The sequence below is a fragment of the Melanotaenia boesemani genome, chromosome 7 (assembly GCF_017639745.1).
Source record: "Melanotaenia boesemani isolate fMelBoe1 chromosome 7, fMelBoe1.pri, whole genome shotgun sequence".
Lineage (NCBI taxonomy): Eukaryota > Metazoa > Chordata > Actinopteri > Atheriniformes > Melanotaeniidae > Melanotaenia > Melanotaenia boesemani.
In genome coordinates this window covers 22,681,716-22,707,862 of record NC_055688.1, presented here as the reverse complement: position 1 = coordinate 22,707,862, position 26,147 = coordinate 22,681,716, and the positions used below count along the sequence as shown (strand labels likewise).

General features: G+C 38.1%; 5 protein-coding genes across 9 annotated transcripts; 4 read left to right on the top strand and 1 right to left on the bottom strand.

Annotated features, from left to right (window-relative positions):
* The first annotated feature begins 2,079 nt into the window (after positions 1-2,079).
* Positions 2,080-3,933, top strand: LOC121643648 (leucine-rich repeat neuronal protein 4). The gene is made up of 2 exons (XM_041991180.1): positions 2,080-2,236; positions 3,041-3,933. Exon 2 carries the CDS (start codon positions 3,043-3,045, stop codon positions 3,838-3,840), a length of 798 nt encoding a protein of 265 aa, XP_041847114.1. The 5' UTR covers positions 2,080-2,236; positions 3,041-3,042; the 3' UTR covers positions 3,841-3,933.
* Positions 3,934-4,075: 142 nt separating this feature from the next.
* On the top strand, positions 4,076-6,434 carry si:dkey-34l15.1 (thiosulfate:glutathione sulfurtransferase). Its single transcript, XM_041991181.1, has 4 exons — positions 4,076-4,554; positions 5,585-5,710; positions 5,923-6,085; positions 6,282-6,434. Exons 1-4 carry the CDS (start codon positions 4,542-4,544, stop codon positions 6,334-6,336), a joined length of 357 nt encoding a protein of 118 aa, XP_041847115.1. The 5' UTR covers positions 4,076-4,541; the 3' UTR covers positions 6,337-6,434.
* Positions 6,435-6,799: 365 nt separating this feature from the next.
* Positions 6,800-15,509, top strand: zgc:195212 (DUF4554 domain-containing protein). 4 transcript variants are annotated; one of them, XM_041990831.1, is made up of 14 exons: positions 7,316-7,495; positions 7,652-7,775; positions 8,153-8,206; positions 8,827-8,939; positions 9,125-9,208; positions 9,297-9,352; positions 9,694-9,765; positions 9,907-10,102; positions 10,968-11,091; positions 12,869-13,036; positions 13,177-13,298; positions 13,611-13,721; positions 13,920-14,018; positions 14,101-15,509. In XM_041990831.1, the coding sequence occupies exons 1-14, from the start codon at positions 7,475-7,477 to the stop codon at positions 14,146-14,148; spliced, it is 1,392 nt and encodes a 463-aa protein (XP_041846765.1). In that variant the 5' UTR covers positions 7,316-7,474; the 3' UTR covers positions 14,149-15,509. The 4 variants fall into 4 exon arrangements, with proteins under 4 accessions (XP_041846768.1, XP_041846765.1, XP_041846767.1 ...); XM_041990834.1 differs by lacking the exons at positions 7,316-7,495; positions 7,652-7,775 and adding an exon at positions 6,800-6,939; XM_041990833.1 differs by lacking the exon at positions 7,652-7,775.
* pola2 (polymerase (DNA directed), alpha 2) lies at positions 15,400-21,444 on the top strand. 2 transcript variants are annotated; one of them, XM_041990829.1, is made up of 18 exons: positions 15,400-15,734; positions 16,226-16,350; positions 16,702-16,790; positions 16,910-16,967; positions 17,174-17,283; positions 17,566-17,765; positions 17,922-18,010; positions 18,115-18,267; positions 18,636-18,698; positions 18,792-18,843; positions 18,943-19,067; positions 19,174-19,212; positions 19,367-19,440; positions 20,045-20,153; positions 20,247-20,356; positions 20,578-20,634; positions 20,731-20,857; positions 20,947-21,444. In XM_041990829.1, the coding sequence occupies exons 1-18, from the start codon at positions 15,650-15,652 to the stop codon at positions 21,097-21,099; spliced, it is 1,818 nt and encodes a 605-aa protein (XP_041846763.1). In that variant the 5' UTR covers positions 15,400-15,649; the 3' UTR covers positions 21,100-21,444. The 2 variants fall into 2 exon arrangements, with proteins under 2 accessions (XP_041846763.1, XP_041846764.1); XM_041990830.1 differs by having other exon boundaries at positions 15,401-15,734; positions 20,250-20,356.
* A 108-nt stretch (positions 21,445-21,552) lies between these two features.
* LOC121643416 (glutamic acid-rich protein-like) lies at positions 21,553-25,788 on the bottom strand. Its single transcript, XM_041990828.1, has 9 exons — positions 25,740-25,788; positions 25,508-25,591; positions 25,219-25,309; positions 24,640-25,101; positions 24,378-24,522; positions 22,088-22,846; positions 21,863-22,018; positions 21,746-21,780; positions 21,553-21,656 (listed from the first exon to the last, which is right to left on the bottom strand). Exons 1-9 carry the CDS (start codon positions 25,773-25,775, stop codon positions 21,562-21,564), a joined length of 1,863 nt encoding a protein of 620 aa, XP_041846762.1. The 5' UTR covers positions 25,776-25,788; the 3' UTR covers positions 21,553-21,561.
* Positions 25,789-26,147: the final 359 nt, after the last annotated feature.

Here is a 26,147-nt window from a genome sequence, read left to right as displayed (position 1 = left end):
TTATGGTACTCCCCAGAGACGTTAACGGTTAAATAATATCAACATGTGGCTTATTAGTTTACATAATAGATTTACCTTGAAGAGTCGTTTCAGTAGTGTGGGGATTAATTTCTTCCATTTTGTTGGAGGTTCATGATTATCCCAACCGTATAAACTAAGTCTACTTAACTTTGGTATAAGTAGTTATACATTAATAAAAACATATAATAAAGAAGTGAATAGAAAAATATAAGATTAGTATATTGTGTATCAGATTTTTAATTATAACAGGGGAAAAGTTCACTAATGAACAAAAGTTATTTATAACTTCACTAGAATTCAGCAGATTAATAGTAGCATGTCATCGTAAGTAGCTGCTTCATCACTAACATGTCTGTTTTAAATTAGCCTTTGGAGGATGAGTTAGACCGTGTGGCCCACTCTGGCTCCACAAGGTCTTTAAGTTAAAATTAGCAACTCACGCAACATCTGCTTGAGTCTAGTCATAACACTACTCTAGGATTCCTTCTGAATGAAGCAGAGGTTAAAGGTGACAGGAATCTAGCCAATGGTAGTGCTTCCTGTTTAAAGTAGAATAGTTTAAATCCTCAGAGAGGTGTGGGTAGGAGAAGAGTGAGGCCCACACATCTCTGAGTTTGATTAAGTCAACTGAAACTCAAAGAATGACTAAATGTAAAAGTAAAGGATTCTCAGTTGGTTTTTAACAGAGAGAAAAGGGGATTTCCAGCCTTGTAGCTTTTATTTTAGAAGAAACAAAGATGTGTTGTTTCTGAGAAAACCTTTGAATCATGAATGAGATATGTGCAGGTTGCCTGACAAATGTCCAGCTACTTGCTCAAACATGCTACAGTGTTGAAAGAGGAATCTGCATTGGCAGGCAAGTCATTATCTATGTATGACTCACACTCTATGGCTTCCTGTGTTCCACAGGGATATCAGGACTATATTTTTTTTAAACTTACCATATTAGTTTAACACTCAAACCAGCAAATTATATGATAAACCTTTTCCCTGTAGTAATTTTGCCCATTTTCAACTGAGCTATCAAAGACTTTACTCATCAGTTCATGAGAGCATGTTGGAAAACCTGTGTAGACAAAACAGTGACCTGTATCGGAGGTACAATCTGCAGGCAAGCAGAGATATGTGTCTGCATCTTGTGTTTGCTTTCACCTTAGAGATGAGTCCAGACATTCATCTGGTAATTACACACCTACCCATGATCAGGCATGTTAGAGAACAAAATTTACCACATGTGTGTGTCTAGCTCTCTCTCTCTCTCTCTCTCTCTCTCTCTATATATATATATATACATATATATATATATATATATATATATATATATATATATATATATATGTATATATTGACACAACTGATCTGCAGAAAAACAAATCCTTTGTCCTCTTTATTTCATCAATTTACTCATCATTGCAATGGCCAAAAAATGTGACCCGAGATGTCATCAAAACTTTGAATGTAGGATGATTAAATCCTTTGAAACTGAAAAGGGGCTTCTTCTGGGTACTTTTCCTCTCGTCTGTGCCAAAGTGGCACTTAAAAAAAAAAAAAAAGAAAGCCTACTTAGCCAGTTCTGCCCCATAAAAGGACAAGAAAACAGAAAGGCTCTATCGTTCCACTGCTCTCTTACAATGGGGACGCATGAGGGGTGTTGGGGGTTTATAATAAACATGCATGCATTCCTCACCCCCCACACTCAAAGTGCACATAAACACACACCAAAGTGACCTTACGCCCTAGTCATTACTACAAGAGTACCTGCAGAGTAGGCAGGAACTATAACGTTAAAACAAGTAATCAAAGACAGACATCTACACCTACGGATTACACAAACACTGCAACAAGCACAAGCCTGCCTCCTGCTGCTGCTTTGCAAATTAATATGCTGAACAGCACACAGGCACATGTTGATCCCCCCCGCAACACACATGTACACACAAATTCCAGACAAAAGAGAAAGATAGGGAGTTGGGGAGGGTAGGAGAGCCTCGTTGAGAAAGAGAAACAAGCGTGAAAAAAGACAGAGCATGAAATAGTGAAAAGGGAGGGGAGAGGCACTGAGGGAAGAAAAAGAGGGGGATGTTGTAGAGGAGGAGAGTCTGAGAAACTACTTAAAACGGTGAGAACTGCACACAGTTGTGAGCACGCAGTTGAAGCAGTCACAGTGGGAACAGAAGACGGAGTGAAAGCAGACTTATCCATCATCATTGAGCAGGTACAGCAGACTATTTTCTGAAATTTTACATCCACTTTATCACTATCATGATATATAGATTCATAACTCCTAGACAATAACATTTTTTTTCTGGACATTTAGTCATTTGTAGTAGTATTTAAGGACATGAGAAAATATTTAGATAATTTTGAAATAAACCAGAAAACAAATTAAATGTATTACTTCACTCTTTCAGTATTCTGAAAGGAATAATGTGGCGTACTGCCAGGAGAAAATCAAAGTGTTAGTTTCCTGCACTCAAAAAATCTATTTATCCTACGGTGTTTACAAGACTGAAGCATTGTAAATGTTTAAATGCACTTTAAATGCATCTCTGAACTGTAAACTGTGGTAAAAGCATCTTGTGGAATTAATCTGGCCGAAGAGGAAGCAGAGGAGGAGGAAGAAAACATTCAAGCCTTTGTCTCTCTTCTTTAACATGCTAAAAAGAAGTTCCCCTTAAAATCTTGAATAAACTATTTTATCCTTGATAGAAATAGACCTCAGTTAAAACAAAGCTTCTTAGTAAAAATAATGGGTTTGAAACTATGCTAAGCACAATCCAATAATCTGATTAAATTGAGACTTAAATAAGTGTTAGTGGAAAACAAATTTTAAATCTGTTTATGCACTTGTTTTTCCCCTTTAATTAGAATGGCTGAGAGGAACATTGTGGCCAGTGAGATTTTATAGCCTCTCTTACACTAAATGGTCAAATATAACAATGGAACTGGTCTATTTTTACTATGTAATGACCAATATTTAATTATTCATTCTCACCCCTTCTGTCATTTCTATCCACAGAGATGGCGTCACTACACAGGATTCTGGCTGCACTTCTCTTTTTTGTCCTGCCTCTTATGCGCTTCCATCTTTTCAGTCATGCTGCCTCTACTTCCTTACCCACCACCCGTCAACAGATCATATTCTTGACTGGCTTGGGCTTTGAACATGAATATGAAGATGAATATGGAGATGAATATAACGGTCAAACCTCTCTTCCTGAGGTGCCGCTATCCTCTGTGAAGACTCCACTTTTACACCAGGAACGCAAATTCTGCCAGTACAACTTATGCTTGGAGAATCAGGAGCCCTGTCATAGTCTTGCAGAAAAGAATAACTGCCTCTGTCCTGGGATGAGTGGATCTGATGAACCTCCTCACGCACCACGTATTCAAGCATTACTGCCAGTCAGTCAAGGGGATAACATAGGGAAGATAGAGGTGCAGTGGTGTGCTCCAGCCTCTTTGGTGTCTTCTTACAGGGTGATGGTTGAAGGAAAAAACAGTGATACCTTGGAGTTTGGGAATAATTTGCGACGAGGTTTGGTGGGCTTTTTGGAGGTGGGTACTAAGGTGTGTGTGGAAGCAGTAAACAATGCAGGGCCCAGCAGTCCCTCAGAGTTCTCCTGTAAGCGGTATGAGCATCCTGAATCATCTGACCATAAACTATTGGCCTGGGTCATAGGAGGAGGAATTGCCCTATTTCTGTTTCTTGTCATAGCGGCTGTGATTCTCTGGAAGCATCTCCAGCATCAAAACGCAAAGAGAAACTCATCTGATGGACTAGGGAACCCCTCTTACAAGACAGAGGGAATACTGTAATCCAGACAATCCAGTAAGGACCATTCATTCCAGTCAAATAGAAAAAAGCTCACTGATCTGTGAGACAGAGTAATAATGAACAATAGACCAATAGTTTTACGTGTGTGTCTCTGATTACAGAAAGAAATTGTTCAAACTCCTGTTTCAAGGAGACTGTACATTGCACATAGAGCAGTGACTCACAGAACCTCACTAACCACTGTTTAATTCTGTTGATTTAGAGTTAAAACTACAGGTTTATTTGCTGGCGAATTAACCTTTGTAGGTTTGTTATAGATTTTTCCATTATGTTACAGATGAACTGAATTGAAAACGTCATTTTTTGTTAAGCTACTGACTGCAATTTTTTAAATAAAATTTATCTAAACAAAAATTGTGTGTATATCTTGGGTGAATCGTTTGATTTCTCTGCAAATACGTATAATCATAATTTAAATGCAAACAGCTTAGTATTTCTTCGCTTGCTTTTCTCTTTTCCCCCAACCCACTAAGCGAGCCTTCATACTTCCTCCACAACAGTCTGGACTTGTATAATGCCTACTGTTGGAAGCCCGCGAGGAATCTTCCTGGTTAAGCCCCGCCTACTGATGGTACCTAAGCCAATGATTTGCCACCAAACAAAACGCGGAAAGTGTACTCCTATTTACATTGGAATCCTGCACCTATATCATTCATATTTATAGCTTCACACTGTAACCGGAATGGCTAACACAGGTGAGTTTTTTTAGACAATGACATTTACGCTGACAGTGACTAAACTGAAACATATTTAAAGGAACGCTAAGAATGAGCCAATTCTTTGATCGATAGAAGAAAATTACTGCAAGTAACGAGAATTTAACAGAAGCTGTGGTTTTTTTATGAAATATTAAGCTGATGGTTTGGCGTAACTACAAGCTCACATTTATCAGTTTTAAAAATGTTAAACGAGGAAACAGGAAAAAAGTTTAGTTTGCTCCGAACAGTTTATTGTTTTATTTTCTTCTTACCGGTATACTTGAGAATGACTCAGCAGTCTTGATATTGTCGTATCTGAAGCTACTTGTTACCTTGGTTACATCAAACAACAAACCACTTAAAATGTTTATTACATAACTGCAATATACTTTAATCTGTTGCATCAAAGGCCAGAGGGCATCACAACTTTACCCCTTATTTTTTATGGGTGGCAGGGTTTGGTCTTTGATCATGTCCTACTCCAGACCTAAAAAAAATCTTAACAAAAATGTATTGTTTTCAGCTTTTCAAGTAAATATGAAGATATAATGGATAACATCTTAGTCTGGATAGCTCTATTGCTATCTCATGATGTCTGCCAACTATAAAACAGTATTAGAAAGATTCACTGTATATAATTCCTTTTTAAACATTTAATGGAAATGGTTATAAAGCTGACATTACAGTCACTTTCATGCAGTTCATTGCAGAAGTTCTGAATTTTGAAATACCATCGACCCAACACATGATTTAAAACAGTCATGTCACAACTGATACCTCATTGTTTGGCACATGTTTTATAATGGCGCTGTTTGCATGCACATCTCTTTACATAACAACATATGGTGTCATATTGCACAAATCCCATGTCCCGAACAGTCGCTGCTTCTCTTTGAAGAAGACTGCTGGTAGTACATTCTTGTGTCAGTCTGATTTGTGCTTATACTTTAAGTTTGTGGTGCAGTTTTATGGGAGTGTAACCCAAAGGGAATTGAAGCCTTTAATGTGTTGTCTTTCGTATTGCCAGTCAAGGAAATTTCCCATGAGGATCTGAAGGCAATTCTGGGAAAGAGCCCGAATCTGCTTCTGGTTGATGTGCGCACTAAAGAAGAAGTGGATAAAGGACATATCCCAGGGTCCATTCACATTCCAGGTAAGCCTGGTTTTATATTCACGTATGTAAATATAAAAAGGGATGATTATAAACTCCCAAACAGGGGTTTCTTGATGTGCTGCTTTGCATACTAAATATGTGGTGGCAGATGAGCATTGGTGTACTCTATTATGGTTTTTCAGGTTTTGGATGTTTTTAAAAAAATGTTCAGTTTTCTTTTATTGTCTTTTCCTTTTGATTTTTTTCATTAGTTGAGACTGTAGGGTCTGCTTTTGCAATGGAACCGGAGGAATTCAAGGCCAAGTATGGAAAAAACAAACCACCACTAGATACAAAAGAGCTGATTTTTCACTGCCAGGTGGGCCGGCGGGGAGCAATGGCCACAAGCAAAGCCCATCAACTAGGATATGTGAAGTAAATATCCTATTGTTTAGTTCTAGTTTCATACATAGGATTAATGGCATACCTGCACAGAAGTCTTCCTGATACTTGTTGAACCTTGTTTTATGTATTAATAATGCAACACCTGAAATATGATCAGATTAATTTAGAATTTTTTATTTGTAATGATGATAATTCTTGCTCTTTGTACCATTGTCCTCTCTTTCAGTGCATGTAATTATGCTGGTGGATTCAAGGAGTGGTCTGAAAAAGAAGGAAAGTGAATCATGAGGAAGAACAGCACATCATTGCATTTTATATGTATAACTGAATATAAATAAAATATTTAATTTAATCCAAAAACATGTCTTTCTTTGGATTTTTACAAAGAAGTCAGCATATAGATATAAAAAAGGCAAGTTTTAAAAACAAAACAAACAACAATATTCTAATTTTCTTTGCAGTGGTTTAATTATACAGTAGTTTCCTGCAGTTGCACAACGGGTCCAAAAATGAGCTTTTTGGCTCATCTGCCAAAAGAAAGTAAGCTGAGACAATGAACCAGCTTAAGGTGTCCGTTAACTGGACTAGGCATTATTAACCTTCAGTTGTTTATATGCAAACAATAAAATATACAATTGACTAACACTGCTAGACAGATATTCTCACCATGGTAAAAGCATGGCCTGACATTGTAGAGAAGGGCCAAATAGCAGTAAGCAGAAGCAATGTGATTCATTGTACAGAAGGTACAGTGGACAGTGGGGTCACATTAGCCTCAGCCAGTGCACATAAACAACACAGCACTGGAATGTCATAATTACAGGCTACCCAGCGTGGGCTTTTTTATCTGCCATATGTAAAGCTGACCAGCATTTTGGCCTTTAGCGAGTTAGTGTTGGAAAGTTTTTTTTTGTGTGTTTTGTTGTTGCTTTATGCATGCACTGTAAATTAGTTAATTACAGCAAAATTATTAAGTGTGTGTAATTTAGATAAATAGTGTTAATATATAAATCTGACTTGATGAGGATCACACTCAGTACAGAAAGGATTCACATAACTCTTCCTTCAATCTTCCAATGCTGTTCACGTCGAGCTTGGCTCCTATACCAGAGGCCGGGAAACTTGCTTTTATTTATTTATTTACGAAAAATTATTGTTTTTATTATTATTTTTTATTTTTTTATTTTTTATCTTAGGCTCATACAAAAATTAGCTTAGTATTTCCAAACGTGTGGTTCGTAGTCTGCTTTCAGGTACAGAGAGGATACTGTCGAAATCAAAAAGTGGCATTCATTAATACAGGAATTAGTAGTCAGGGTGAAGAAATGATTAGCATCTCTAAATATTTCACTTAGCATAATTAGACTGTTTCTAAGCACGTGCACGGCTCCGTCAGGCTTCAACAAACTGACATTGAAAATGCTAAAAGACATACGGCAGGTAAATGCTTACAGTCAAGTTGGTTTTAGATTAAAACAAAAGTATACATCATTACAGTTCCGTTTAAAGTGATTAAAAGAAGCTAAATTTGCTTTTTGAGGTTTGAAGTTAATGTTTATAACATAGCTTGCTAGGCTAAGAGTTTTGTTTTTCTAGGTGCTGCGGCTCATCATGCTAACGGGAAAACTACGACGACATAGTGTTTTAAGGGCTACTGGGGGGCTTCTGGTGCTCTTTTGGACTGAAACGGGGAATTCTGTTCAAATAATAAACTGTACTGGTAAGATACAACACCACAACATGTTCAGAAAAATGCTTTGCTTCACTTTTGATCACATATTTTTATCACAGAGCAAAGTATGTGGGACAAATTACATTGATTATACAGAATGCCAAGAATACTTAAAGAGAAGTGGAGGTTTGGATTGATGAAACTTTGTGGTCGATTTTTTTTAAAAAGGTGGAGAGAAAAAAAAACTGATTTGGTAGAGTTGACTTTTAACATTACCAGGTCTTTTGAAACACAACATTCAAATTCAGTTGTATCAGTACGTGTGTGTTGTCGACTTCCTGTAGCTAATTATAAGTAGCATGAAAATCAAACACACGATCTGACATGATAGGAAATCTGTTATCAAGGTTTCTTTTGTTATGTAGTTGCAGCTGCTGGTCTGTGGTGTGCAGGGACTGAAATGAAAGCACTTCAGTTGGGTATGTGTCCACTAATATACCTATATACATACACTAGCAGAAAGTTAAGGATTTTAAAATTCAGTTGAAATTGACTGAAAATGTAATAAGATAAGTTCATGCACTACTGATATATCGTGAATGTGGGGCATTTAAGTAGAATCAGTCTGTGGTAATTCCTTCATCGTAAACAATTTATTGAAAGAAAAGATAATATACATAAACATGAAATGTTAATGTCTCAATAACTTTTCATGAGTTAGGTGTCGTCTTGGTCTGATGATGTCTAAACAGTATGATGAAGAGAACAGATGAATACTTGTTGCCATTGCACCAGAACATTTAGTTGTCTATTCATGGTTAAGACACTACTTTTTTCTTTTTTTTTATTAATCATCTTGCTAGAAAACAGCATGTTGTGCAGTAAGTGCTTAGACATTGAACAGTTATACATGAGCATTCAAATGTGTAAAGAAAGTCAAATTAAGTTCATCTGCAAAGATTATAGTGCATTTTAGGTACATTCTGAGTTCATACAAAAAGTCAAATATCCCTAATGTTTGTGTGTATATGTGTTGTCAGTGTTTATGTTCTACATTGTTTATGGCATCACTTGGTTTTTGCTGCATTTATTCTCACAGATTTAAAGAAGAGCATGTCTTGCTGTATGTGGCCTTGCCCAGAGCCTGATCCTGAGGAACTGAGTGCCTTCACCGATCTGTATGGTTCTCTCAGATTACTGTTGTCTTTTCAGGTAATCAACTTACATTTCATTGGCTCCAAAAATAATTATTTTATGTAAGATATAAAACAAAAACAATTGAAATATAATCCCTTTTTAATAAGTGGATCCAAACGCTGACTATTTTTCATGTGTAATCTTTCTAGTATAATTAATTATAGACTTATCATGTAACTGATATGGTGTTGCTCTTGCAGATGAAAGACATAAGACATTACACTCCGGACTGGCAAGCCCACATACAGACATTTCTTCAAGCATTTAGTTTGGCAAATGCAGGGGTATGAAATAAAAATGTTTTTCTGTCCAGTCATAAGGTCAGAGTGAGGAAACAAAAACAAAAGGTTCTGTTTTCATTTTTTTTCTCAGATAAAAATTTATCTCAAATTCAAATTAAAGGACCAGACGTTACTGCGTGAAATTAGGTAAGTCTGTAACTATGTCTACAACAATCACAGTTATATTTATTGCCTTCCACCTGTTAGATAATGTCACAACAGCGCAGGTCTGTTCAACACGTTATATGAATTTCTAGTGTCTGTATATAATGTTGATTCTTTTTATAAAGCTTCTTAAACATGTCAATGTTAGAAGACCTCATACAAAGAACACATAATACATCATTCTGTGCATTTATTCATAGTTACTTGCAGGAGTTGGGATTTTGGAGTGAGAACATAATGATAGCCTTCATTAAACCTCCTGGGTAAAGGTGGTTCAACAACTGAAATGACCAGTTGAAATATTGACTTCCATATTCCTGCAGAGTCAAGCTCAAGCGTAAAGTTGCACAGGCAGACCAGTCGTCCGTGATCCTGGATGTGTCTTCCTCTGCACAGTCAGTATATCCATATAAGCCCTTTTTTTGTTTTATGAGATAACAAAATAAAAAAGTCCTAATCTGTAAACTTACTCAAATTTGCTGAAAGAGTGTTGTTTGTATAACAACATATCACGTGTTGTTTCTCCTTTTTTAAAGGCCTCCACATTACGTGAAGAAAGGATGCTGGTGTCAGGGAGGACATCCTGTCATTGGAGGCAAGTTGCCACTCAGCATCCCACCACAAGCCATGGATCAAGGTCTTTTCGGGGAGCTCAGTGTCCAGCTTGTTACACTCTTGAACCCTTGTGTGCTGCAGTACCCTAATCTACCTACAGAGCTGACAACCATACAAATATCCTTTTTTATCCAGATTTTATTGGAATTCTATTTGCAATAGAAAAACAGCAGTTACTTTAGGCGCTGGAAAATTGTAGGGAGTACTTTAGAGAGATGTATTGCAGATTTCTTCTGGCTGTTAGAACTGACGTTGCTCTGCAGCTGTAGTGCTGATTTCCGGTGCGCTAGTTTGTGTCTAAGTGGGGAAAACAAGGATCAGACAAGACACCTCTGTGTCCGAGGACATGGCACACCGCCAGAAAATTGTGGATTGCTCCCTTTAGATTTCATCTCTAGAGAAAAAGATTTACTATTTTGGTTCATGATCCTAACTGAAGGTCATCTTCATGTAACACTGAACAGAACCAGCAGAACATGCAATCTGACTTTATTGGAAGTTAAATGTTTTTTTAGCAGTTTCCAGCAGCCTCAGTTTTAGGTGGAGTAAACAACTGGTTGTCACAGGGAGAGAAAAGGCGAAATGTTGATTTCAAATATGGTGATTGTTGGATGATGTTTTGTTTGTTTGTTTTACACATGAGAAGGGCCACAAAGAGCATTAGAAGTTCAAACCATGGATATTTTCTTGCCCCCGCACAGCTGTCTGATCACAGCATTACACAATTATCTCACCAGTTTTTTAGATGGGGACACAGCGCCCTTATACAGCTCTACAGAGAAGTTCTTATGCTTGTGTTCTCGGCCTCACCTCCAAGCCACAATCTGTAGAAATCAGAGATGCGAGCAATCTGTAGAGCAGCAGCACGAGGAGCTCAGACATCTGGTGACCGCTCAGAGTGGACCTGCTGCTTGTGTTTGTTGACTGAGTTCATTTTGGCATGTGACTTGAATTAGTCATCCTTGACGTGACATGTTTTCAGGTGTTGGTATACAACCCCAGTAATATTCCTGTGCCAGGTCCATCTGGCTTTTTCCAAAACCTTCCTTCTGCTCTTGACTGTCAACAGCTGGGTTTGGACAGACTTGACTGCTCCTCCTTTAAAGGTAAACAGCAACCACAGTTGGGAACAACATGTTCTGTCAGCCAGGATATGTTGTAGGTCTTTAGCTAGAGGGGCTGATTTTTTCCAATAAAATTGTGGAATTTAAGGCAGGGGTAGGTCCCTCATCCAGCACATTTAATCTTGTCTTGTAAAGACGTTGTCTCACTATTAAAACACACTTTTGTTTTCTCTTGACTACAGGGTCTAAGTTAGTGAGGATTAAATTCAACCATATGTTTATGTTTGTGAGATAAAGTATACAGAATGCTGGGACTGCAGGAAAAAACACTTTAATGAATCCCACAAGCACATAATTAAAACGAGAGGAATAAAACCAAACAATGATGGAAAAATAAGGGGGGGTGCAACTTTAAAGCAGCAGCAGCTAAAGGGAATTGACCAAAAATTTCACTTATTTTTCTAGCTAATCTGCATTGCTGAACTAAGATGATTTTCTCAGCAATTTGAACTCATGTGGTGTTATATTGATGTAAACCTGATCTGATCTTCATGTTTGGTTCTAATGCAAGATGTAGTTTATCATTTACTAAATTTCCTCACCGCAGAGATTTGAGCAAAAATATTGCAATACACTATACCGTGTGATAAGTATATATGTTAAAGCATTCAGCGTTATCAGTTTTAATGGAAATATAAATACTTTTTTTGAGTCAGCAGTCCAAAATTCCTCCCTAGTTGTGGGCGTAGCAGTGTTTCACTTGGCTGAATTGTAAGGTCAGCCCAACATCATCCCAGTGACAATGCTCAAATTCAGATGACTAGCATGACAAATGTTCATTTTGCTCTCAGTGTTGCTTTAAGTTTTTTTTCCTGATAAAAGCCAGGGCAAATCAAGTTATTTCACATAGTCCTGAGGGAGGTAATTCATTTAGTTGTATTTTGTCGACACATCCAAAATGATAACTGAAGGGAAATCTGACACCTTTAGTCTTTAGGGTTCACGTTCTAGAGAAGTTTGACAATATAACATTTTTCTATCGCGCAAACACCTCAGTTAATTCATTTACTACTCTTATTTATTTAAAATGTTGATTTAAAAAGATCAAATGTGAGCACCCAGGTTTAGGACTCTTGTACATACAAGACTTTAGTCACATTGTGATGATAAAAAAACAGCTGATTTCTCTGAAACATGTCTTTCGTAATAGTTTTTTTTCTGTGGGTAGATTACACAATGAATCACAAAACCACAGGTCTTCATACATCACTTGCAGTGCATAGAATCCTGGCAGCTCTTGTCTTTGGATGTGAGAGAATCTGCTTTCATTATCACAAGTTTGATTTGATGTGAAACAAAAGATGTTTTTGTTCACAAGTTGTAACTTTACATTATAGAAAAGACTTGAATCAAGTCGTTAAGCTTGAAGATGAAAGTGAAATGTTCAGCTATTTGCCCAACCCAAAGGTGTGTCTTTCATATTATTAATGGTGGGCATATTTTGTAATTACAGCACAGTGAGTGTACTCTTAACCAACATTCAAGTGCGGACTTGGATAAGCTTTTTGCATTCACCCATTCACACAAGTAATCATATAGTACTTCGTATTAAATATCTTATATGTGTCCTTTTATTTATATATATATATATATATATATACATACATATACATGTGGAGGAGCCGGGATGAAGCCACCAGCCTTCCTATTTTAGGAAATCCACAACCATTCCAACCACTGAGACACATTCACCCCATAATAGTTAGTTGAATCTCATCTTAAATAAAATATGTTTCCCATATATATGCATCCCTTGCAGGTTGTGTGCACAGTATTGGTACCATTTACACAGTAGAACAAGAAAACTGGGATGATCCAGAGCAAGAATCAAGTCATTCAAGTCATCTCCCAGTGCCTCAGAGTCTCCTGCTCTTCCTCTTCTTACAGCATAGTGACCCCTTCATCTCCCAGGTCACTGACCTCATTGGTGAGAGCAAACTGCAGCATCTATAGCTACGAAACACTGATAGGTTCAAGTCTGTTTATTCTTTTGGCTACTTTCCTTTAAGCAAATGAAAACACTGAGTATGGTGTCATCTACAAGAACTGATGTTTGTGATCTCCCAGCTGCAGATGTTTTGATAGAGCACCACCTGGAGGATATTTTGAGTAACAATAAGCAGGCCGTCACAGCTGCCCTGCAGACTGAACTGTGGAACACAATGAAAGCACAAAATCACAGAAAAAAGGCAAGACCAACACACACTAACGGCCACTTTACCTTTAGTTAAAAGGCTTCTGGCCCGCAGCAATCATTTGACTAATTAATTAACCTAATATAGTTAAATCAAAGCCGTTTAACCCTTTCTGGGCTGCAGCCTCTAATATATGAGTTTGTTTAATACAGTTTCAGTCAAAATAATTGTAGTGTATGAATATATTTCCTCAGTTTTCTGGAATTTAACCACTGATATTTATTAGATATTTATAGGAAAATGCTAGTACATAAATTAATTGCCGTTATAACAAAAATTGATTTGTAAATGCTGTGTGTATTTAAGCAACAAGGGAGGCTGCATTCAGCGGCTGAGGTGATTCTCAGTTCCACCATCAGTATCGTGAGCTGCAGCAGCAACATGGACTTCAGAAATGCTTGTTTGAAGCGCATGAAGGTGTGACAAAAATGTTTTCCATGATTTATGCAGAACTTTGAAATTAGCTGTAAAATAATATGAAATTAATATGAAAATATTTGACCCTGCCAAGTATTTTATCAGGCCATATGAATATTGTACCTGCCACATCTGCAAAGCAGCTGTAAAATGTGAGGCAGAGATCCAGCATGGATGCAGTGTGTATGTGTTTGTCAGGTGTGTGACACTCATGAGCTGTCAGCTTCCCTCCGCGAATCACTGTGGAAAGTGACATCATGGAAATTCCTTCCCAGGAGCAGGTGCTGCTTCACTCAGGTTAGTAGGGAATGTGCTTTCCACCAGCACCTAGAGTACATCTGCTTTATACGTGTAATCCACACCATCATTGTTTCGACAGTCGGAGGAACATCCTGAGTGCAGCGAACCCACGAGAACAGAAATCTGAGGATGTCTGTGTTTGTCTTGAAAAGGTTGGGTTCTGACTGTGAAGGCAATTTAGAATTTAAAATATGTTTCCATTTTAAAATGTGCTGGTTATAAAACTATAGCTGTTAAATCTTTAAGTACATTGTTAAGACAATAGTTTGTAATACGCCAAGTGTGACTGATTTATTTAATGCTTCTCTTGCAAACACCTGGATGATTATTCCACAGTAAGATGTACATTTTCCAACGCTGGTCTAAATTGAACTAACTTGGTTGTGATAGTCCTACCTAAAATAAACAATGAGCTAGAAAGCATAATATTTGTAGATTTAACTGTATCCTTATGTCTGTATCCTTATTGATGGTGTAAAGTTGCATTGCCGTGCTAAAGTACAGCCAAAGAAGTCAAACTGGAACAACTACATTGTTTAACAGCCATGAAAGTGATTCTGAAGATTTTTGAAAATTTTGTTTTACTTCTATTTAAAAAATTACATAGTGATGGATTCACATCTGTATATTCAGCTAAATGTTTATTGAACTAGTTCATTTTCACACAGCATGTTTTGGTATGTATTTCTTATTACATTTGCAAGTATATAATAAACAATGTGCAAAAAAATGTTTACTTTTTAAATTTTTTTCTTAAGCATTAAATAAAAGTGGGGATGTGAAAATAGCACTTACATGTGAAATACAAGATGATGGTGTTAATTAAAGGTTCATTTGATTGGTTGTTTAAACCCACTCTAGACTTTATATTGAAAGAAAAGAAATCTTCAATTATAAAAATTGTCATTCAGGTTTAGATTTCAAGAAATAATCACTTTATAATCAAAATGAAAGCATTTCGTAAATTTAACTTTGGCAGTTCACAGGTGACAGCTTTCAACACATTTATATGGACTTTCTCTAAATTTAAGGGGGGATGTAATTATAGTTGTCCTGTGTTTCCAGGGCACTGGATATTTGCGGAATGTGTGTAATCGTCCAAATTTCACCTTTATTGTAACTTTACAGATCAGGAAGTTGTGTTTGTTAGACCTGGGGAGTTTTTAATCTATATTGCCCTAAAATGACAATAATAATCATCGTGGTATTTGATGTTTCAAATGTTAAGAGCTATACATGTCTTTCAATAAACTGGATAAGTATATTATTTTAGGAGACCTTGAATGGAACGTCTATAAGTAGAGAGAGTCTATAAGTAGTTTTTATTTTTGTGGTGCGCCGACTTCCGCTTACTACGTTCAACGTGACGCAACTTCCGGCCGCCAACACACTCAGACCGTTTTCGCGCTAAAGTGAAATGGCGATGTAATATTAGCATTTATTTCGTATAACTGCATATTAGCAGCCTACTTTTTGTTAACTACTGTACATGTTTTTAGACTAAGATGTGATGATTGGATCGTCGGAGTTGTTATGAAGCGAGAGCAAGCTAACCATAACTAGTATCGCCACAGTGTTGGACCCTCTTTATACACTTGCTAAACTGAGTTATCTTAGGTTGTAAGACCATGGCACTTGTAACCGCAGAGACTTTAAAGTCAGAGCTGGAAATATTCGGCATACCCTGCGAAGATGATTCTGTCCTCGACAAAAGTGAGTAAATTACAGTGCATTAACCTCATGGGCATGTTTTTGTAGGTTTTCATATTAAAGTCCCATCTGTTATGAGGATTTTTTGTATGTATCTTGTTTTATAATAGGTCTCACCGATTTTGCCAGATTTATTTGCAGTCTTTATAAACTAAATAATAAATTAATACTTATTTATAGTTCATTGTTTATGTATGCTGTGCTACATTGTTGTATTTAGGTAGATATTATACCCTGTTGCCTTAGTGACTTTTCCTTTAATTGCTTTAGATTATGTTATTTTATGTTCTCTGTTTACTCATTTGCTCAATAAGAAATCTGCTTAGTAGTTTATTCTTTTGTAATTATACTGTGTGTTTGATGTTAAATGTTCTTTTGGGCATTGCTGTTAAATCACATTAATGGTGCCGCAGTAAATATGTGGTTGGTTTGTTGTCTCTTATTCACATAATATCCGTTTTTACCCACTTTCCCTCCATCTTTTCTGTCTATAGTGGTTGAACAGTGCATTTGTAGCAGGATACAGGCAGATGAAATAGTACTGGAGTGGGTGGCGTACAGCAGCACAAAAAACAGTCTGAAACTCAGCGTGGACAACCTGGAGCAGTTTGAACACGAGGTATCTGGAATTTGTGCAAGCGAGATGAATGTGGGGTTTTCAGTGCTTGATTGCCATGTATACCAATAGTTATAAAAGTATTTCATCATGTTCTTTGTTTTCATTTTCTCTGCTCAAGTGGATTTGTTCCACAGTGAAATAATCTGTGACTTTGGTTCAAAATGGCAAATAATTGGCCAGATTAAGCAACTTCTCAGAAATGTGCTGTTACTATTTCCCAAGTGATGCGTGATATAAAGGGTTTAATGTGTCTTACTGATTTTGACATCACATTTGATCTGGGGTCACTTGTGCTCTCATCACAAACAACACCCATTCACTATCTTTGTGTGTTTGTGTGTGTTTTTGCAGGTCTTAAGGAGGAAGAACAAATCTAAATCAAGCTCCAGAAAAGAAGAAACTCGTAACAGGACCAGAGACATTTACACAATAAATGACATGTATCCTTTTGGACAAATTCCCAAAACAAAACCCCACACTCAGTTATAAGGTAGTGACTTTTTTCTTGATTTTTCTGTTTAGTGTGTGTTTACTGGCCTTGACTAGGTCTTTTACTCAGAATAAAAGCTGAGGAAGATGAGGAGAATCTCTTAGACTCCTATTCCACTCCTGCTAAGGTAAGCTGACATATAGTGTTTGACTAAACTTTTTAAATGTCACAGCTTTTCTTTTAGCTGTTTTTTTTTTACTTTTCTATATTAAAACCAAGTTCAGTGTGAGTCTCATATTCACCCTAAAATAAGTCTGACTGTATGAATTCTGTGTTTGGGCAACAACTTTTAAAATGTCTAATTTTCTGTGCTCTGTGTTTATGTACAAACAGGGGTCTCAGAAACGAGCACTAACTACTCCAGAACATCCTCAGTCTAAGAGGAGTGCAGCTCTGCTGGCCAGCCCAGGCCTTCTGCTGTCTCCAGCCAGTTTCTCCCCCAGGTATGCTACAGCACAAGCCAAAACTAGTAGTCGTTTTCATACTGTACACACCATCCTGTGTGAAAGGTACAGTGGTGCTCAAAGCAGATCCACCTCTGAACTTTCCAAACAGATACTCACAGCCAAATTGGCATATATTTGATATGCAAGTGGAAGCCAGAGCTGGAAATATTCACTCCCATTTACATGAGAAATATTTTAATATAATATCTTGATTCAAGTAGGTAAGAGAAACAAATCCTATCAGTCATATGCTTCCTCTTTTCCATCTCTCCTTGGAAGTGCAACGCCCTCACAGAAGTACAGCCAGCGAGGAGGGAAAGGGGAGGTGGTGGTGACATTTGGGGCAGTGCAGGGCACTCGCTGGGTGGGCAGGAAGAATCCAGGTGTTGATGTGCAGCTGGAGCTCCTGGAAGGGCCAGAAGACTCCCTCCGCTGCAGCTACAAATACATGTTCCAGAGGCTGCGAGATGTCCGAAATGGTGTGTAGTTTTACAGACTTATTGCCACAAATAAAGGTTATTCTATAATTATACTTGTATTATATCTGTATTGGAAACCTTTTGAATAACTAAATTAAATAATGTTATGATTTTGTACACTGATTGTGTTGTCCACATGTCCATATTTTTCCCCAGTGTTGTCAGAGAAGATTGAGGAGCTGGGAGAAAGCCTCAGGTCTCACTTCAGCATTGAAGAGTTCTCTCCTGTCTCTCTTCCTGCCCAGGTACCACTGTGAAAGACTAATGCAGTGTAAACACTGCAGTGTCTTCGTATTAAATGATTAACTAACCAACAGCTTTCTTTGTGTTTACGCATATCTGCTTCTAGGATGCTATAACTGTGTTGGGTCAGGTGTGCTGTGACAGTAATGGCAAACTGAATGCACAGTCAGTTCTGTTGGAGGCAGGACCAGAACTGGGTGGTCAGCAAGTACCTGTTGACCTGTCTGAGCTTAAAGAGTATTCCCTCTTTCCTGGTCAGGTGAGCTGAAGGAACCAACTTAATTTGACAAATCAAGCCACTAAAGAGTGCCTGAATATTTATTTTTTTTCTACTAGCCTCTGACATTTCTGTTAAGTATTCTTCTCTTATAAGTTAATAGAATAAGAGCTAGGTGTGGCATTAATGAACAAAACACACACACTGGTGGTTTTTCCTTTGCCTGTGCACTGAGGTTAGTGTGCAGCAGGTTATATGGCCACCTAGAGCAATAGAGCATGCCAAGGACATGGGTTGGAGACTAACCCATGTCTGACCGAGAACTCTAACAATAGTTTAATGAACATGTGTGTCAGCTCTGTCTTCCTATGCTTCATGTTATAAAGCTTGTTTTAAATCATTGTGATCAGGTGGTGGTGATGGAGGGGATGAATGCTACAGGAAGAAAACTTGTCGCTTCCAAACTTTATGAGGTCAGACACAAATTTGGGCATCTCTGAGGCTCTGCTTTCAGAATTATGGCCAGATTTAACATCTTCTGTTAATCATTTTGTCCTTTTTTTCAGGGGGTTCCTCTTCCTTTTTACTCCTCAAATGTAAAGATGGAGACTGATGAAGGTATGGAGCAACATTAGTTTACACTTTATGATACACATCACTGCTTCCTGTGGTACGTTCCTGTTTAACCTCAGTCTGCACACGCTTCATCTCATGCAGCTGCAGAGCCAGTAAATGTACTCGTGGCCTGTGGACCGTACACACCCTCAGACAGCCTGACTTTCGATCCCCTGCTGGACCTAATAGGGGTCATTGTCAGGGATCGTCCTGATGTCTGTGTGCTGGTACAGTTGCTAAATGTTTTTGTTACGCTTCAGTATTTTATATATAGAAGAGTGCTAAGTTCGTCTCTGTCAACAATCCTCACATTTCTGTTCTTTTCTTCTCCAGCTCGGCCCATTTGTCGATTCCAAACATGAACAAATTGAGGTTGGTGTGATGACAATCCCGTCTGATGTTTTGCATTTTAATCCATAAAATTTGAGTCTCATCCAAAGTTAACGTTTGTGTCCAGCTCTTAAAATCTTTTCAGCTGTTTCTGAACGTGTCTGATCATTTCTGTCTCCATCTGTTTCTCATATAGAAAGCTCAGGTGACCGAGACGTTCAAGTCTATTTTCTCTAGATGTATAGAAAGCATCGTTGACGGCACCAAAAGGCATGTTTCATCTTCCACAAACAGTGCTCTTTCATTCTATCCAAAATGTTTGCTGCAGACAAACTTTGGAAACTAAATCCCCCCTCCAGCTCTAACTTTAAACTGGGAATTTCTCCTGGATTATTTCTTTAACTTTGCATTATTCCACAGTGATCATTGGTATCCGACTCTGCCTTGTGCAGCAGCTGGCCTGCAGTGGTTTGATTACACATCACAATACTTAAATCATGCACAGGAAATTGTGTGTAAAATATAGAAATAAATACATTTAGGGACTTAAGTGGTAAATAAATTGAATATACATATATATATATATATATATATATATATATATATATATATATATATATATATATATATATATATATATATAAATTTTGGGTTTTTTTGTCAAAAGATGAGAAAAGTCAGCTAATCTGGTTGAAAAAACTTTGATATTTGATATAATTTGAGATATTTCATTGTTTAGGTATTTAAACAATTTTTTTTATTTTGTATTTATTGGTATTTTATATATTTTGTATTTAATTAGTATTTCTTTAATAATAATGTGCCCAGTTACGACAACTTTAACTCAGTACAGCCTTGTCTTTCTTTTATTCAGTGTTGGCTGTCAGCTGGTGTTTGTGCCCTCCCAAAGAGACATCCATCACCATTTCATCTACCCGCAGCCCCCCTTCACCCTGCCGAATTTCAGCAAAGACCAGGCCCAGGTCAGACAAACTAAACTTTATCATATATGTGAAAGAATTTGTGAGTAATCACAACAAGCCTGACAACAAAAAGATTAAACTTTTTCATCTCAGCAGCGTATCACTCTGGTCCCCGACCCCTGCACCCTGCTGATCGATGGCGTTACCTTTGGTTTGACGTCCACAGACATCCTGTTCCACATGGGTGCAGAGGAGATCAGCTGGTGAGCAAAAAATGTGTTTCTAAACTCAAAACTCCTTCATCCAGAAGATGTTTAGCACGACATCAGAGACTAGAATGAACAGATTTACTACAAGTACAAAGTGCACACCTGGCCAATTATACTGTGTACTAACATGGTATAAACATGAACAAATATAGTATGTACAGCACTGATTTGATATTTCAGTGTGTGAATGAAAGTACCCGTGTATTTTGTTGTAGTGGTACTGGCTCAGACAGATTCTCACGCATTCTGAAGCACATGCTGATCCAGAGGAGGTAAATTTCTTTCAACCATTCGGCTCTACTTCCTGTCTTTATATTGTTAAAGCATAAGCACGCCTGTGTGTTGTTTTTTTTTTTTTTTTTTTACAGTTACTACCCGCTGTATCCTCCTGCAGAGGAGGTGAACATGGATTATGAGAAATTCCAGAGTTTCGGTCAGATGCCGCTCACCCCCGATGTCCTCATCACTCCATCTGAGCTGCGATACTTTGTAAAGGTACACAACACTTCATACGCTAGTGTGAAACATTTTCCTGAAAGGGAAAAAAAATCCTTTCTTTAATCATTTGTTAATCTCCTCTTCAGGATGTGGCCGGCTGTTTATGTGTGAATCCTGGACGGCTGACCAAAGGTCAGGTGGGGGGCACATACGGCAGGATGCTCATTCAGCGCAGCGCCACACCAGAGGAGGGGAAGCGAGTGAGCCCCTGTTTGGCTGCTCAGGTGGTAAAAATCTAACGGGAATAAATATTTTAAAGGATCAGAGTCACCAGAAATGAGTTTAATTGACCACAAGCAGTTTTCTGTGAGCACTGTATTCTTTAACATCTTCAAAAGCAAATTCACTGTACTGTTAAGACCAATAAAATATTGGTTTATTTTTGTATTGCAAACATGTTTGATTGATCTGATTGATGACGTGTCAGTCACTCAGATAAAGCAGCAAAAATCTTTAATTGTGCATTTTTCTGGTTTCTTTTGGGCTTTTTTTTCCTGCTCTATGCTTTACTCTTTAAATATAGTAAGTTCCCCTTGACCAGAAATAAGAAATTGTTAGAAAAAACGAATAAACAAATAAAAACATTCATTTGTTTGATTTTTGCAATGGAAATGGGACAGAATTCAAATCCATCTCTGTTCAAGTTTTACTTACACTGATAACGAAAAGCAGTTAATACTTTTTGCTAGGTCACAACCCATTTAGTCGTAAAAGTGATCAAATTCATCGGAGTCACTGAGGTGCTCGGTCTTCGACCTGGCGTCCACCACTTGGAAGATGTCCACGTGACAACTCGCTGGAAAATGAGTTGAACATAAATCAGACTGAAAATCAACAAGTAGATGCAAGAAGATGTTTTGTCCATTTCTTCCTGGTGTACTGTACCTTTGGGATTCCCATCAGCTTTTCCATTTTCTTCTCTAACATAAAAAAAAGAAAAATGACATCAGTGTGATGTCACATTCATGATGTGTTCCAGTGGACAAAGTCAAAACTACTCACTCTGTCTTTGATTGGTCCTGAGGTGCAAGAAGATTTTCAACATCGTCTTCATCGCTGTCTTCATTTGAGTCATTATTTGAGGATCCCTCTTTACACTCTTCATCATCCTCATCCTCCTCTGTTCCATCCTCAGGAATAATCTGCATCTGCTTAGGCCTTAAAAAATGGATGCATGTAACTCAGGTGGCATCATTAATGAGGAAGATTATTTCATCATCTTCATACCTCTTTTCCTGTGGTGAGATGATGTCGTCTTCTGAATCTGTATTCTCTTCTTCTTTTTCACTCCTCTGCTCCTCATCCTCACTCTCCCCATCTTCCTCATCTTCTTTCTTGCCCTCGCTGCCTTCACTTCCATCCCCATCTTCATCTTGTTTTCTGATCTCTGCATCGTTGTTTTTCAGCTTGTTTGGCTCTTCATCATCTCCCTGATCATCTTCGTCCTCTTCTGCTGTTCCCACTTCTTCTTCTGTTGTATTTATTTTTGCAGAAACCTCATTGTCATCACTTTCTTCATCACTTTCATTATTCTCACTCTCTTTTTTGTCATTCTCTCCGTCTCCAGGAGGTTTCCTTCTTTCTTCTTCATCATTTTCTTCTGTACTGCTTTGCTCAGAGCTGCTCTTCTCCTGCTTTTCTGTTTCAACTTTAAACCTATTTTCTTTTTTTACACCATTGCTTCCTGATCCCTGCTCCTCTCTGCAGCTCTCTTTGTTTTCATTATGCCTTTGATTCCCTGCTTTTTTCTTCATGGATTCCTCACTGGAACTTCCAGGCTCTTCACCAGCAGGCTGACTCTCTTTATTGTAATTCATTGTCTGTTCCTTAACCGCTTTCTTTAATTTTGGTGATCCAGCAGTGAGACCCTCATCTCTCTTTGACCTCCTACTGCTTCTGGTGTGTTCTTCCTCTGAGGTCTCTGTCATTGCGCTTTGGGCTACTGCCACTGATGCAATGACAATTTCACTAGAAGTTCTGGATAACCTGAGGAGAACAGATGAGAAAAAAGATGGTTTTAAACCACTTCAGGCTTGTGGAAACAGTATGTGATGAGAAAAATGTCCTCCATTAGCTAATGTGCTGCGTTCCACTTGTACAGTTCACTCTTAAAATAAGTAAAAATATAAATCTAATACTTTAATGCTGGTAGCCAGCAAGAAATTTGTGAAGAGTTTGGTGTGACTTAAGTCATTTTTCTGGGAAGATGTTAGTTTCACCTGATTAAAGCAGAGTAAAGTGTCTTGTTCAAGTCTGAGGGAGGTAAATACTAGGGGACCTTTTCTCTGTAAATGAGAGAAATGTCTTTAAAGATGTTTAATGTCTGTTGGACAAAGCACGAGAGGACAAAAATCCTACACTTGAACCTGGAAAAAGACTAAGGATGTGGTGAGTGATTTTAGGAAGTCATATCAGCCTCCATCACATACGAACATTAGCAGCTTAGACGTGGACATGGTGGAACAACATAAATAACTCAGAATGGTTTTAGATAATGCAGTTAAATTTTATGCCAATGTGAAAGCGGTCATTAAAGAGAAAAATTATGATTGTTTTATGGAACCAGTTTAACGTCTTTTATTATTACCTGGCTTGATAGAACCATGGATTCTGCAAAGTTAAGCATAGTGGTGATGGTGGCCGATAAAATAATAGGCCTTCCACAGACTTCACAGCGTGTTGTTCATGAGCAGCAGGTGGTGCAGAACGCCAGAGCCATGTTGTGGGAAACCCCAACCTTCCTTTGCATTGAGAAATGAAACTGCTTCCCTCAGGCTGTAGATATAGAACTACATGAGGGAGGATTAAAAATCTCTGTTCTTGTGGTATAGCTTCATTGAAATAGGTTTATGTGACTTTATTCGTTTTCACAATTTCTTTTAAGGATAATTTTTTTGTGTAACGTTTTTATTCCGTTTTGTCTATTTCAACGGACAATCGTGTGGATGTAAGTGGAGCTTTTATTGTTTGTTGTCTCTTTTTCACTTCTCTTTAAACTACATTTCCTGTTGTAGGACAAAAAATAAACACATGGATTATCAATTTCAGGAAGACATAATATATCAGTGCTTTCAGGATTTATCAGCAGTATAAGTGCACTTTAGTTTCAGTTGTGTAGACAAGGGACTGTATTTATGGTCTAAGTGTGAGCATGTGTATTTTGCACTCTATTTAAAAAAATATAAAAAATCTACATTGGGACTTGTTATAAAGTATTGTCTGATTTTGTGATTATAAGCTGTCCTGTGGAGTCTTGTGTAATTTTGAGTGTGTATATTCCAGGTGCAACAGACCACACACAGCTGAGCTATTTAACCTGTGATAAGTCTTCAGAAGAGGAATGCTTTGATGTGCACAGATAAGGGAAGTTTGGACTCTGACTACAGTCTAATAAAAGAGGCAGATATGTTGATATTGCTGGGATCACTGATTTAAGAACACGGTGCAGTATGTACAGGAGAACATTATGGGTCAGGTCTGATTTACTGCAGTGAAATCTGTTGAGAGTATCTCTTACTCCTGAGAGACACATCTTTCGCTGTCTGAAGAGGAATGCTGTGTTCTTTCTCTCTTCTCCCTTTTCTTCCTCTTCTCTCGGGAAGAGGTCACGCTGGAATCTCTGCTGCTCCCGCTGCTCGCTCCATGAGCACTGGGCAGACGAACTGGATACAGAATGTGAGCAAGCACAAAACATAAATGCATAATGAAGTCAAGCATGAAGCATGCAGTACATTATGACAGGAGACTATTTATTTTCTGAGATTTTCTTTTCCTCCCACCTGGTTTAATGTCCAGCTCCGGGGACAAACGACTACTGCTGCGTCCACCACCTCTTTCCCCTTTTGAGCTCGGTGCTCTGCTTATTTCACCCTCCTGTTTTCCAGTCTCCGAAACCCTCGAATCAAAACGAGGTTCCTCTGAGTAGAGCTGGCCCCAGGATCCTGGTGGGATCCCCGCAGCCCGTGGCCAGGGATAGTTGTGATCTGAGGGATCCCAATATGCTGCATCCTGCCTGGACTGTGGGTGATGAAGAACCCCCGTTGAGGCAAGATGATGGCTAAATGGGTGAAGGTGGGTTTGACCAAGCACCCTGACAGGAAACCTACCAGTCTGGGACTGAGTGTGGGTCAACCAGGAGGACTGTAGGTTAGGATATTGGGAGGACCTATCTTGGTTATAATCAGAATACTCTTGAGTGGAATACGCTTGAGGAATGTTTTTTTGTGGTCTTATAGGGGTACCTGCGAATAATTATATGGATCAGATAGAGGCTTGTAGATATTGTTGTAGTACATCAACAATACTGAAGAACACAGGAGATCATATCACTTCTAAGTGGCAGAAGATAAAGTACAAACTTTGTAAAAGTAAAGGCTCATCTTCTGTGGACATTGGCATCCGTTCTTGTTCTGTTTCCTTTAGATATGACCTCAAATAGTCTTCCATCTTCTGTTAAAGAAACAGATGGGAATAAAATACAGGGTTATGAGATTTGCAAATCTATGCATGCTGTTTATATATACATTTTATATAGCATCCCAACTTTTTAGAATCGGGGTTGCAAAAAAAGCAGTACTTAACTTTTATAATTATATAGTACTTCTACAGGCCAAACTGCCTCTACATTCAGTGCAATGATTATTATACCTTCTTCTCAGCCATCTGTGTCTTCTCCTGAAGTTGCTGCTGCCAGCGGGGGAAGTTTTTCTCCAGATACCTCTCATACTCCATCTGCAAATGTCAAAGTGGTGATTTCAGTGCTGGAGCTTCTTAGAAGAGACATTTGAGTAGCTGTTATAATTTAAACTGCAGCCAAACTCCCCGTCCTCAGCTACTTCATAAAACTTTCCAGCGTTGTGTGTTTTCTGTGAGTGTGTACCCGAATAGTTTTCATAGCGGCATTGCGAGCCAGCATCTCGTTTAGTGTGTCCTGGGCATCTTCAAACTGCTGCAGCAGCTGCCTGTTGTGCTGTTGAGCAATGCGCTCTCTCGCCTGCAGCTCCTGCCACTGCTGCTGAAGGTGCATTTCTCTGCTACAGGAATATACACAAATGGTAAAAATTTTAACAAAACATACACGGGAAATTACCCTGCAAGCATTCGGTAACTTTTTTTTTTTACACTCACATATGTCCCCGACTCACAGTTGAAAACCTGTCTTGAAACATCACTGGCCCAATGATACTGTAAAAGAGAGACAGCGCATCATAACACAAGAGAAGAATAACTATAACCCGGATAAATTTGCTGCCAATTTGAATTCAACTTAACCCCTATTAAGCAGCAT

Excerpts from the sequence above, each read along its gene's own strand:
- LOC121643416 (XM_041990828.1), bottom strand. The coding sequence starts at position 25,775 with ATGCTGGCTCGCAATGCCGCTATGAAAACTATTCGG. Across the intron at positions 25,592-25,739 it reads CCGCTATGAAAACTATTCGG|ATGGAGTATGAGAGGTATCT; the intron begins GTACACACTCAC and ends TGACATTTGCAG. Across the intron at positions 24,523-24,639 it reads GGAGCTGGACATTAAACCAG|TTCGTCTGCCCAGTGCTCAT; the intron begins GTGGGAGGAAAA and ends TTCTGTATCCAG.
- si:dkey-34l15.1 (XM_041991181.1), top strand. Across the intron at positions 5,711-5,922 it reads AGGGTCCATTCACATTCCAG|TTGAGACTGTAGGGTCTGCT; the intron begins GTAAGCCTGGTT and ends TTTTTTCATTAG. Across the intron at positions 6,086-6,281 it reads CATCAACTAGGATATGTGAA|TGCATGTAATTATGCTGGTG; the intron begins GTAAATATCCTA and ends CCTCTCTTTCAG.
- zgc:195212 (XM_041990831.1), top strand. The coding sequence starts at position 7,475 with ATGCTAAAAGACATACGGCAG. Across the intron at positions 8,940-9,124 it reads GATTACTGTTGTCTTTTCAG|ATGAAAGACATAAGACATTA; the intron begins GTAATCAACTTA and ends TTGCTCTTGCAG. Across the intron at positions 9,766-9,906 it reads GATGTGTCTTCCTCTGCACA|GCCTCCACATTACGTGAAGA; the intron begins GTCAGTATATCC and ends CCTTTTTTAAAG.
- LOC121643648 (XM_041991180.1), top strand. The coding sequence starts at position 3,043 with ATGGCGTCACTACACAGGATTCTGGCTGCACTTCTCTTTTTTGTCCTG.
- pola2 (XM_041990829.1), top strand. The coding sequence starts at position 15,650 with ATGGCACTTGTAACCGCAGAGACTTTAAAGTCAGAGCTGGAAATATTC. Across the intron at positions 18,268-18,635 it reads ATTCCCTCTTTCCTGGTCAG|GTGGTGGTGATGGAGGGGAT; the intron begins GTGAGCTGAAGG and ends CATTGTGATCAG. Across the intron at positions 19,441-20,044 it reads ATCGTTGACGGCACCAAAAG|TGTTGGCTGTCAGCTGGTGT; the intron begins GCATGTTTCATC and ends TCTTTTATTCAG.